We start from the raw sequence: 11,703 nt of genomic DNA, 5'->3' as shown, positions 1-11,703 counted from the left end.
ACTCCCGATCCAACGGCGAGAAAGCTGCAGTATATAAACCGCCGACAGCCGCGCCGGGGCCTCTCTCCACGGTGGAAAACAACTGAAGACGTCTTCGCACTTTTCTCCCACCTGTATTCTAGCCCAAAGAGTTTACCCTCGTAGTAATTGCTTAGAGTAGAGTACGGACGCGACGGTGGGACCTTCATTTGAGATAGGTCAATGATATTGGTGTTTATATCAGTTATCACACGTATGATTGGTCTTGAGGCGTACAAAGAGAGAAGGGGGAAGGAGTCGCTTCGTGTTCCTCTCGGTTCCCCTCTTTGCTCTCCTATACTTCGCGGCATCCTTTCTCTTTGATCATGGATTCTGTATGCAATCTCCTTTGCTTCCAGATTTTATGCGTCTTTGCCAGCGGTTTTGTTTTGTTTTTTAACTGAAAGAATCTTTTTTTAGCGAGTAATCCTTGAAATTTCTTCTTTCTTGGGATCGGCGATTACCGAGATCGTGGTCTTGTTTTTCTTTATGGATTGGAGTTTGTTTGACTGTCGGATCGTCAAGTGAGAAGATCATTAGAGATTCTTAGCTACCAATTCATTTGGTGTTTGCAAAAAATGTTTACTAGGGACTGAAGATGTGTTTCCATTTGATTGATTTGGGAACTTTGTTTTTCTTGGATGTATATGAAAATCGATCATATAGGTGATTTATTATGAATATCTACTTCTAGTATTTTTCTTGTTAAGTTGATAATTTCCTTGAATTGGAATTTGCTGATTGCTTAAAGCATGAAGGATCCTGGGTTCTAGGGTAATTAAATCTTTTTCACTGTATTCCTAGTCTTTTATTGGAGTGATCGATGACAATATCCTTGGTTCTTGAACTAGTAATGAGGTACCATAGAGAGACTTCAAAACGTTCGTCATCCCTCTCCCTCTTTATCGACACTGGAATACTTTGAGTCTGATAAATGTGATTTGGATTTGATGTTTTTTCTTCTTCTTTGTACATTTGGAGCTACAAAATTAGTTATCTGATTTGTGTAGATGCTATAACCGGCACAACAGATCTGCCAAACACTTTTAGGGTGCTCCCATTTCTTTACTTGTTTTGTTTCTCACTGTGCTGGATTATATCCGTGACTCAGATATACTCATTAAGCTATTGCAATTTAACCTCTATGTTGCTCCAGTATGATATTGTGGATGATCTGAGCTCCTTGCAAACGAATTATTGCTCAATTCATGATGTGGGTTATAGCTTGTTGATATTTCTAAGCGTAGATATAGATGTGGGATGAGTCATTGACATGGAGTAAATTTTGCATTTGAATTTATATAGGGAGGATCATCTCCCTTTTTCCTGTACTCGTATTAGTTAGCTTAGTGTCATTGTTCTTTGTATTTATCTGCTACGTAATCTTTTGTCCATCTTCAAATAGCTTTATATAAAACATGTCTGCATAAAAAAAAATAGTTCTCATATTGCACCAAGAACAAAGTTACCTGATATTGACTCTTCATGATATCTCAATCTTTGCTAGAACTATGCTCCCTGGTACCTGGATTTATCTGTACCATGGTAAAGGTTGGCTTATGAACATTCTTAAAGGTAAGTTATAGGATAAATACATGCTGCACTTTCATCAATGTCAATGTTTTTGTTTTAGAAAACTGAAAAGTTAGCCTGACCAATGTTAATAACAACTACATTCAGATACTAACCTCTACCTGGTGTTGAAAAAATCAGAATTGGTTATCCTGTTTCCCATAGTATGTACTTGTATAGACTTGATTTGTAGGGAAAAAAAATTACATTTTTTGATGAATATTGTCCTGTACGAATGAAGGGGAGTTATGGCGCAACAATAAAGTTGCTGCGGTGTGTTCTTGTGATCATGGGTTTGAGTCGCGAAAATAGCTTCTGTCCTTTATTATCTTGTACAAGTATGAAACGCAAAAAAATTAATTAACATTTAGGCGCCCATGAAAATCTTGAAGAAACATTACTAATAGATTTAGTGGCTCTTAATAAGTTTCTTCAACTGGGATAAATCCTCAAGTATTTTATCTTAAATTAATTGCTTTTATATTATCACATGTATAGTTAAATTGTGAGTAAAATTTTCTTCACTGCTAATTCCTGTGCATTTGTTTAGTGTTGTTCTGCGAAAATTCTTTGATGGTGGTCAATTCTTTGGTTGTTGTTTTGATTTGTCTCTCATCCTTTTTTTTTTTGTTGATTTTTTTTTTAATTAATATGGTACTTGCCTCATCCTTGGTATTGTTTCTCTTTATTCCATCAGGATCAGGGCCAACCACTTCCTAAATTCGGGGAGTGGGATGTGAATAATCCTGCATCTGCTGAAGGTTTCACTGTCATATTTAACAAAGCTCGAGACGAAAAGAAGACAGGCGGTAATTCAGGTGCAGCAGCAACACCATCAAGAAATGAAGGTTTACAGCCGGATATTGGCGATCACCATCCTTCCAAAACTGTATGATCTTTACCCTATTTCTCTTATGATCCCATTAAACTTCAACCAAACTAGATTGTGGTAGACTGCCCTCCCTTCATTGCTTCAATAACCACTATCTTAATTTCATGCAGCGCAAATGGTTCTGCTGTGGGTGATTGATGTTGAGTGATTCGGCTGTGGTTCACTGAGGCTGAAAGCCTCACGACATGGTGATCGTAGTTTGGGGTTGCAGGGTAAGGGGAGTTTGTTTTAACGTACAAATTTGACTTGAATTATTATTTCCCTTGGTTCGTGTGTGTTGTATTATATATTACTAAGAAAGAAAAACATAGTTTGACGAAGTGTTTTCTTGATTTCAGTTTTCCCGTATGATTTATTGTCGAGATAATTTTGTGATTGCTGTCCTCGTTCCTATTTGTCCACTCAAGTAAAACAAGTTTTAGTTTTAGTAGCTATTGTATATGCCACTGCATGAAAATCTTCTTATTTAATTGTTATCAGTTTATAATTAAAATTAGAAATTTATTTTCTAAAAAACAAATTGGGAAGTTTTGTCAGTGGTTTAATTTAATTGATTTTTTTTGAATTTATAATTTGTTTTATTTCTTATTTTCATTAAGTCATTTTAGGCAGTAGGCACGAGAATATTCATCCTTAAAAAAAATTATTTGTAATTTATTTCCTGTGAGATTATTTGTTATTTATATGATATTGTTTATCCTCTATGCTATGATCAAAGATGATGGACGGTCCTTTCAAGACTCCACTCCATATAAAATTTTAAAGGACTTAATCAAATAAGAATTAATTTAAAATATTTTTTTATTAAAAATTAAATAGTATCCATATATATAATAATTCCTTAAACAAGATTTGTGAAAATAATTTATTTAGAAAATTTATTTTTTATACATTATTAATAATGTAAATTAGAGATTTTGTTTAAAAGTTTGTTAATAGTTTCTTTTCGTAGGTTTACTTGGGGATTATAGTAGTTTTACTAGAAATTTAACTCCTAAATAAATATTACTTTACCTAAGATTTCAATGAAAATATATACCGATCTCAAATTATTATTTTTACAAAAAAAAAAACAGGACAGGTTGTAAAAAAAAATAAAATTAACTAAATTGCCTAGAAAATAAAAAAACAATGCTAAATGATTATATTTTAGTAGGTTAGATTGTTAGAATGAGTTTTTTTTATATAATTTTTTTGGTCATTGTATCTAATTTTTAAGGTAATATTTTATGAATAAATTATATCTGTTCCTTACCTACTTTTATATTTAATTTTTAAAATAATATTTAATTAATTAAATTATTTTTTAGTTAGATAAATTTATTTTCTGAATGGTGAGATTTTAGCCATCTGGATTTATCAAAAATAAAAAATCTCCAAAAAGTTGAAAACAAGATTGTGCATAAATCGGACAAGATTACGAAGGTGTTTGGATAAGACTGTAACATAATCAACTCACTCTCCAATCCATTGAATCCCCGAATCCAATCCTTGACGAGTTGATGGGAGGGCATCTTGCGACCTTCTCCCAGTCTATTCAATCTTCTCTCGCCGTCCTTTTTTTCTGTAATTAGGGTGTTAGCAGTCATCGGTCAACATGAGAGCAACCTCGCTTCACCCTCACCCTGCCGCCGCCGCCACTTCGATCCTGTGGTCCGGAGGACTCCCCGTGTACTCTCTTAGGCTTCTCCCCTCCCCTGCCTTTAAACCCCACGGGAGGCGGGCCATGGTCGTCAGGGCAGCTGTGACTATGGAGAAGGAGTCCAAGGCTCAGGTCGCCCTTGTAAGAATTGGTACTCGCGGAAGGTATGCCATTTTCCCGCTCTTTTTAGCTCGATTTCTAATCTTTTTTGGTGTCAGATCTTACTTTCGTGTAGCCGTTGCTGTAGAAGTTATATTTCATCTTAAAAGTAGGTTTTTAAGCTTTCGGTGTAGAATTTGCTTCAACTCAACGCTTTTAGGGTGTTTATTTATATGGGCGCACCTTGCCTTTTCGGTTCTTTATCTGTGCTTATTTTGCTTTAGGGTTTTCTGCTCCACGTTTTTAGTTTTGTTTTTCTTTTTTCTTTTTATCACATTAAGTCACATTGCATGTTTTTTCGCTTAATTATCATTGGTGACTTAAGTTAATAGCATTGGTCTTATGGTCAGCTTCTTGATTATTGATATATTTTTCCTGCAAAAGAGACAAAAGGCTAAAATTGTCATTTCAACTGCAGTTAAAGTGACTACAAGGAAAAAAGTAATCCTGTCTGATGAAATGAAAAATTAATCTGTGATTCTTTAGTCTGCTTAAATTTCTCTATGAAATCATAAGTTTTAGGTTCTACTGCTTAAAATTCTCTTCTTTCAATTATTTTATTCTGGTCATGCTGCTAATACTTATATTTTATAGCTTTAGTTTTTATTAACTCGTGGATCACTTAATAAGGGTATGTCAAACTCATAATTTGGTGTTCGTTACTCATTTGTGTAAGAACATTCCTAATAGACCTGTGAACTGATTTGTTAGCTAGTGACAGATGTGACTGCCTCCATAGAATGTTTATTTTCACTCAATATAATATCTCTCAAGATTTGTAAAACTCTGAAAAATTTTTGTCTTTATATGTTGTTTTAGTTGCTAACATGGCATGATCACGACACTGCAATTATACTTAATCAACATGATTATGCTAGCTGTTGATGGTTGTTGTTGATTGTAAAGTGATTGTTTGAATTAGAGGTTGTCTTTGTTATGTTTTAAGATGGGATAATATTGTACATTGGTATACACTTCGGGTCATTTTAGGTAATGAACCCTAGATTAACCAAAAGTGCATGCTACATTAATATTTACTAAAGGGCACATTTAATTTTGTACTCTTCCCATTTTACCCTACTTGCCAAATTGATTTTCTTTCCTCTCCTAGCCATGCTGCCTTTTTTTCTCTTTCCTCTCCGCTCTGTCTTTCTTCCCTCTTTTTGCATTTCTCTTTCCCCTCCTCTCTCTTTTTGCATGCATGCATGCATAAATATCAGACCTAATGTGAGCTTAATATGGATATATATCAGACCTACATTGTGCCTGATACGATTCTATATCAGACCCAATATGGACCTAATACATATCAGGCCAGTGTGGTCTTGATATGAATCATATCAGGTCCAACGTGAACCCACATTGAGTTTATAACCGACTCTTCCTTATTATATTTTAACACCTCCGGATAAGCTGAAATAATCAATAGATGACATCGTTGAACTTCTTGTTGTCTTAAAAATTCACAAGACTTGAAATGGGTCCAATCGGACATGTCTAGGTCCATCAGTGAATTTTGACCCATGTTGGACCCACGTTGTGCTTGATATAAAATCAATACAGGCCCAACGTAAGCCCGATAAGATTCATATCAGGCCCACGCTAAGGTTTAGAGCCGATTCTCCCAATTACATTTTAACACCTCGGAAAAGTCAAAATAAGCAATGGGCGACACCGTTGGACTCCTTACAATCTTAGAAATCCATAGGACCTTAAATGGGTCCAATCGGATATGTCTAGTTCTATCAATGAATTTTGACCAAAATTCACTGATGGACCTAGACATGTCCGTTTGGATCCATTTAGGTCCTGTATATTTTTAAGACTGCAAGGAGTCCAATGGTGTCATCTATTGCTAATTTCAACTTCTCTAGAGATGTTAAAATGTAAAAAGGAAGAATCGGTTCTAAACCCCAATGTGGACCCACATTGGGTGTGATGTGGATATATATCAGGCCCAATGTGGGTCTAATATGATTCATATCAGGCCCAATGCGGGCTTGATATGAATATATATCAGACCATATTGGGCCTAATATGATTATATATTAGGTCGACATGGGCTTGATATATATCCATATCAGGTTCATGTTGGGCCTGATATATAATCATATCAGACCGTGGGTCTGGTATTTACGCATGCATCCAAAAAAAGAGAGAGAGGGGAAGGAGAAATGCAAATAAGAGAGAGAAGAGAGATTGCATGGATAGGAGAGAGGAAAGAAAATAGAAAATCAGATTTGGCAAGAAGGGTAAAACAGGAAACGTACAAAATTAAATGTGCCCATTGATAAATATTAAAGTAGCATACGCCTTTTAGTTAATTCAGAAATATAGATGGGTCTTTTGATAAATTGTCATTATTTTTTTGTTGGAGATGTGTATTTAATGTTAGTTGTCGTGACCATGTAGGACAGTCCACTAGCACTTGCCCAAGCCTTTGAAACCCGGGATAAACTCATGTCAACACACCCAGAGCTAGCTGAGGAAGGAGCTATTGACATAGTAATCATTAAGACAACAGGAGATAAAATACTCAATCAACCGCTTGCAGACATTGGTGGCAAGGGTCTATTCACAAAAGAGATAGATGAGGCATTGTTGGAGGGTAAAATTGATATTGCTGTGCACTCAATGAAGGATGTTCCTACTTACCTTCCAGATGGTACAATATTGCCTTGCAACCTCCCCCGAGAAGATGTAAGAGATGCATTCATTTGCTTAACTGCAAATGCTCTCTCAGAGCTACCTGCTGGAAGTATTATTGGAACTGCTTCACTTAGGAGACAGTCTCAAATTTTATACAGATATCCATCGCTAAAGGTACAGCTTTTAACTTAATTGCTACAGTTCATTTTTCATCTATTTTCTTCTAAGCAATAGAAGGGCAGCCTTGGTGCAACGGTAAAGTTGTTGTCATATGATCAAAAGGTCACGGGTTCAAATCTTGAAAACAGCCTCTTGCAAAAAAAAAAAAAGTAAGGTTGCGTACTGATCCGGTGGTAAGGATCGGGGGCCCACAGAGGAAGGGGTCAACGACAGCGGAGAGTCAAAGTTCTGGTTGAGTGGGGAGGAAGTCTCCTGGCCGATCGGCCTAAGTAGATCCCGGGCCAGCACGAAGACAGCTCGACCCGAGGTCGAGCTTCCGACGCTCACAAGCTCCCTTATAGAGGAACCGCTATGCCGAGTAGCTAAGCTGCTCGGACGAACTGCAGAACAACTAGCTGGTGCCCCGTCCGAGTATGTGATCGAACGGCCATCTCGCCCGGTCCGAGGTGCATGTATCCCCGAGCGCCCTGGAGGCCGAGCGACCAGCCCGGCCGGCCCAGTTAAAGACAAGGGGCTTGGAAGAGGACAAAAGGGGCAGCTAGTGATATCATTCTCGAGACACCTGCCACCGACAAACAGCATGGTCGGCGGCCGGGCCGTACCAAGGATCGTACGGAGGAAGTTTCCACTGCCGTGGCAGAGATATGCTCAGGCAATTACGGTATGGCGTCAGGCATGCTTTTCTGGCACAACCATTCTGAGGTATGCTTTGAGGAACGTGCACGCCTTGGGAAGCGTGCACGCGCCTCTCCGGGGTCCTATATAAAGACCCCCGGACTTCGATGGAGGTATGATTTTTCTCCTCATCTACTGTAGTCATAGTCTCTATTCTGCCTCTGTTTCTCCTCGTCATCGCCTGACTTGAGCGTCGGAGGGTCGTTGCCGGGAACCCCTTCCTGGCCCGGCTTTGTTGCAGGTTCATCGGAGGCTTACGTCGCTGCGGAGATCACCCGGGAACAGCAGAGAGCGTCACGTCCCCAGTTTCCATCGACTCAGCGCGCGGACAGGATCACGTACAATAGATCCTTTCCCGGGACCCCGCATGGCGATAGCTTCGTGCATCGGGCTGCCCTTTTTTTTTTTCTTCTAAGCAATAATAGAGCTCAGTGACTTGATTAGTGGGAACTATGTTTTCTTGGTAGTTTGTCAACATCTGGCCATTTGACACAGCAATTATAGAGCTTTTCAATCATGTTTTACATTGCAAGGCACACATTCCTTTGTCAACACTAATGCCTTCATTTGTGTGGCTTGTGGCTCCACTTAGTCTGAAATTCTTCCGCTGGCTTCCTAATAATGGTCTTTGTATAAATGCCCTATATGGACAGCTGTAGATGTGAATTTTCAATTATATTGATATTTCCATACAATCATAAGTCGACATGGAGGTATCACTTGAGAGTATTCTTGTTAAAACAGTGTCGAAGTGTTCAAACAAAGTTATATACGAAATATTATTTACCTTTTGAGTGCATGACTACCTTTATGTGGAGATGCGTGCAAGATGTATGCCAATTGTTGTGTCCCGTAAACTTTAATGCACGTTCAAAATGTTATGCATATAAATGCCTGATCATCTGCATTTTTTAGAGTGATATTGGTATAAGATATTAACTTTTCATCACTGCCACAGGCTTCTATGTGTTTGTTGAGACATATTGCCTTACCACCAATCTATTAAAATCCCTCAAGAGAAAATGCAGATAAATGAAGACTTATTCCATCAGTGACAATTAGATTGTGGTCTAGCCCATGCCATCCCAAAATGACTGGCCAATAAGAATAGGAACTTCCTTTTATAACTTATAAGTCTTAACATATGTACACTATGAACTGTTGCATTTGTTTATGTGGGATTATGGGCGTGGAGCATCTTTGCTATTAGATCAATAGAATCACTTTCCTCCAACATCTTCATGGTATATTTTGAGATGAACTATTCAAACATGAAATGGCCCCACTAAGTTTTAACCTTAATATTTGATCATGTGTACCTTTACTTGTGTGTTCTCATGGACTGATATATATATAGCCATTTGTTACCCTGCACACCCGTTCAGTGCACATTCCTAGGTGACCCTCACAATTCCGGGCCCCCGGATGCACCCCCGGGCGCCTGGAGTTGTGAGGGTCGCCCAGGAGTGTGCACCGAACGAGTGTGCAGGATAACAAACCTCTCTCTCTCTCTCTCTCTCTCTATATATATATATATATATATATATATACATATACACTCAATTCAAGGATGCCTACACTTGCTTGTTGTTTAGCAAGATTCCTATGCAACAATATTCCCTGATATATAAGTGTTAGTCCCTCAATAATTGGGCCTGACTCAACTAATTATTGTTGGTATTATTGTGTATGTGAATGATTATCATGTTGCCTTAACAGAGGACTCACGAAGTTTAATGCCAACAAGCATCTGCATTGAAACAAATTATCGAACAGGTCTATGCATCTGCTACATGCTGCATGGAGCTGACATCCATCATCATTTTTGTTCTATCTTTCAGTTTTTTTCTATCCACAAGAATCGGCAGTCATCAAGATAGTATCAGTCTCTAGGGTGCTATCTTTTCTCCCTTGTCTATCTTTTTTATTTTGAATTATTTTGCTATTCAGCATGCATATGTGATTCATCACAGAGGTTTATACAATCAAACAAAAATACAGGTAGTTAACTTTAGAGGGAATGTCCAGACTCGACTGAGGAAACTTAATGAAGGTGAAGTTCAAGCAACACTGTTAGCATTGGCAGGGCTAAAGAGGCTAAATATGACTGACAAGGTCACAGCTAGTCTCTCCATTGAAGATATGCTTCCAGCAATTGCTCAAGGTGCTATCGGAATTGCTTGTAGAAGCAATGATGATATAATGGTAAGTTGTGTTAGAACTGTTTTTTCAATGTCTTGACTAAGTTTTTTTCCCAACTGATTGACTTTACAGAATTTGCTTTCATGAGAAAGGAACATGGTCTTGAAATACAAAGTATTAAAGCACAAAAGATTTCTCATCTGGTTGATTTTGACACAAATTATATATCTAAATTATATGCATTAATTTTTATGAGTAGAAATTTTGACTCAGATAAGTTGATGGAGAGACTTCAAAGATGTAAATTAATCTTATTTTACCTGGATCTTACTTAACCAACATTGTGTCATCAAGATGCTCAATTTAATATTATAATCACACTACAAATTCCACAAAAACTCAGAATTCTTACTTCCATGATAATATGGGCATATCTATTTTCTTCTGTCTGCATGCTGTCTACAATGGACTTTGACTTTTTTTTTCCTGTGCATCAGGCTAATTACATAGCTTCGTTGAACCATAATGATACTCAGTTTGCTGTTGCCTGTGAAAGGGCATTTCTTGAGACACTTGATGGGTCTTGTCGTACTCCAATTGCTGGCTATGCTCATCGTGATACTGATGGATATTGTGTTCTAAGGTGTTTGGTTTCTTCGCCTGATGGAAAAAGGGGTAGTCTGGTGCATTCAAGATATATCAATGCATCTGTTTATACTTTGTAATCCATCATAATTTATTTTTCATTTCAATTTTGTGTTTTTAGTACTAGAGACATCAAGGAAAGGCTTGTACGCACTGGATGATATGGTGGCTATGGGAAAAGATGCAGGGGAAGAGTTGCTTTCAAGAGCTGGCCCAAGTTTCTTTGATTGGTAACCTTTATTCAGCCTACCTTCAAAAAATTAGTAGAGCAATTTAGATAGGAAATTGTTGCTTTCCATTCTTGCTAGGCCTCGAGATTAAACCTGCAAGGGTTGTACTTCCAACTCTTATATCATCTGTGAATCCATGTGTGATGTCAAGATGAGTATATTTACTTGGTTATTAAACTTCTTTGTTCCTCAACTCTTCTCTTGAAGAATCTTGAGATGAATGTGTGAGATTATAATGTGAGAAAATGAAAAATAGCATTCATGAGCAATTAGAAGTACCTCATGCATGGTTAAGTTAGATAAAGTAGATAATGATGCCATCCATTTGCATGAAGACTATGGATGCTTTAATCAATTAGGTGCATTGTGTTTTTTAAAATTAGCTAAGGTTTATCGTAATATTTTGATGAACAAGTTGTGACTTGTTCCTTTTGACATGGTAGGTTTATTTTGTGTTCACTCTTGTTTCCAGAGTCGAGATGAGCATACTGTGGCTTTCTATTAGTTTTGTTTATTAAAAAAAAAGAGAGAAAGAAATGTTGGTCTACAGCTTGCTGATTGAATGCCATTTGGTTAAGATGTTCTTATGTCTTCTAATAATCCAAAAGATGGTGTCCATCGACCATCGCAACCCCTATCTGTATTCTTTTGCTTAAATGTGGGGTCTCTTGGAAAATCTTTTCTTTGCATAAAACATGGTAAAGACGTACATTTATCAAAGTCATTATGCCCATTTAAAGCTCCAAATGTGTTATTGTTCGTATAATTAGCAGACGATGATAAAAATAGATTCTCATCGTCATCGATCCAAAATAACCATTCACTTGGATGAGATTTTCTCTTCTTGCTAACCTATGAATCATTTCCTCCGAATTGTACTAAGACATTTCCCCAGCAGT

General features: G+C 37.4%; 2 protein-coding genes across 3 annotated transcripts; both read left to right on the top strand.

The window, feature by feature from the left end:
• Positions 1 to 206: 206 nt before the first annotated feature.
• LOC122012332 (protein NOI4-like) lies at positions 207 to 2,802 on the top strand. Its single transcript, XM_042568831.1, has 3 exons — positions 207 to 353; positions 2,288 to 2,479; positions 2,593 to 2,802. The coding sequence occupies exons 1-3, from the start codon at positions 345 to 347 to the stop codon at positions 2,614 to 2,616; spliced, it is 225 nt and encodes a 74-aa protein (XP_042424765.1). The 5' UTR covers positions 207 to 344; the 3' UTR covers positions 2,617 to 2,802.
• Positions 2,803 to 3,905: 1,103 nt separating this feature from the next.
• LOC122012331 (porphobilinogen deaminase, chloroplastic-like) lies at positions 3,906 to 10,997 on the top strand. 2 transcript variants are annotated; one of them, XM_042568829.1, is made up of 5 exons: positions 3,906 to 4,288; positions 6,701 to 7,106; positions 9,789 to 9,992; positions 10,427 to 10,604; positions 10,696 to 10,997. In XM_042568829.1, the coding sequence occupies exons 1-5, from the start codon at positions 4,080 to 4,082 to the stop codon at positions 10,806 to 10,808; spliced, it is 1,110 nt and encodes a 369-aa protein (XP_042424763.1). In that variant the 5' UTR covers positions 3,906 to 4,079; the 3' UTR covers positions 10,809 to 10,997. The 2 variants fall into 2 exon arrangements, with proteins under 2 accessions (XP_042424763.1, XP_042424764.1); XM_042568830.1 differs by having other exon boundaries at positions 4,151 to 4,288; positions 6,696 to 7,106.
• The last annotated feature ends 706 nt before the right edge of the window (positions 10,998 to 11,703 follow it).

Source organism: Zingiber officinale, chromosome 8A, assembly GCF_018446385.1.
Source record: "Zingiber officinale cultivar Zhangliang chromosome 8A, Zo_v1.1, whole genome shotgun sequence".
Lineage (NCBI taxonomy): Eukaryota > Viridiplantae > Streptophyta > Magnoliopsida > Zingiberales > Zingiberaceae > Zingiber > Zingiber officinale.
Note: the sequence above shows the minus strand (reverse complement) of the source record. Positions and strands in the feature narration are given on the sequence as shown.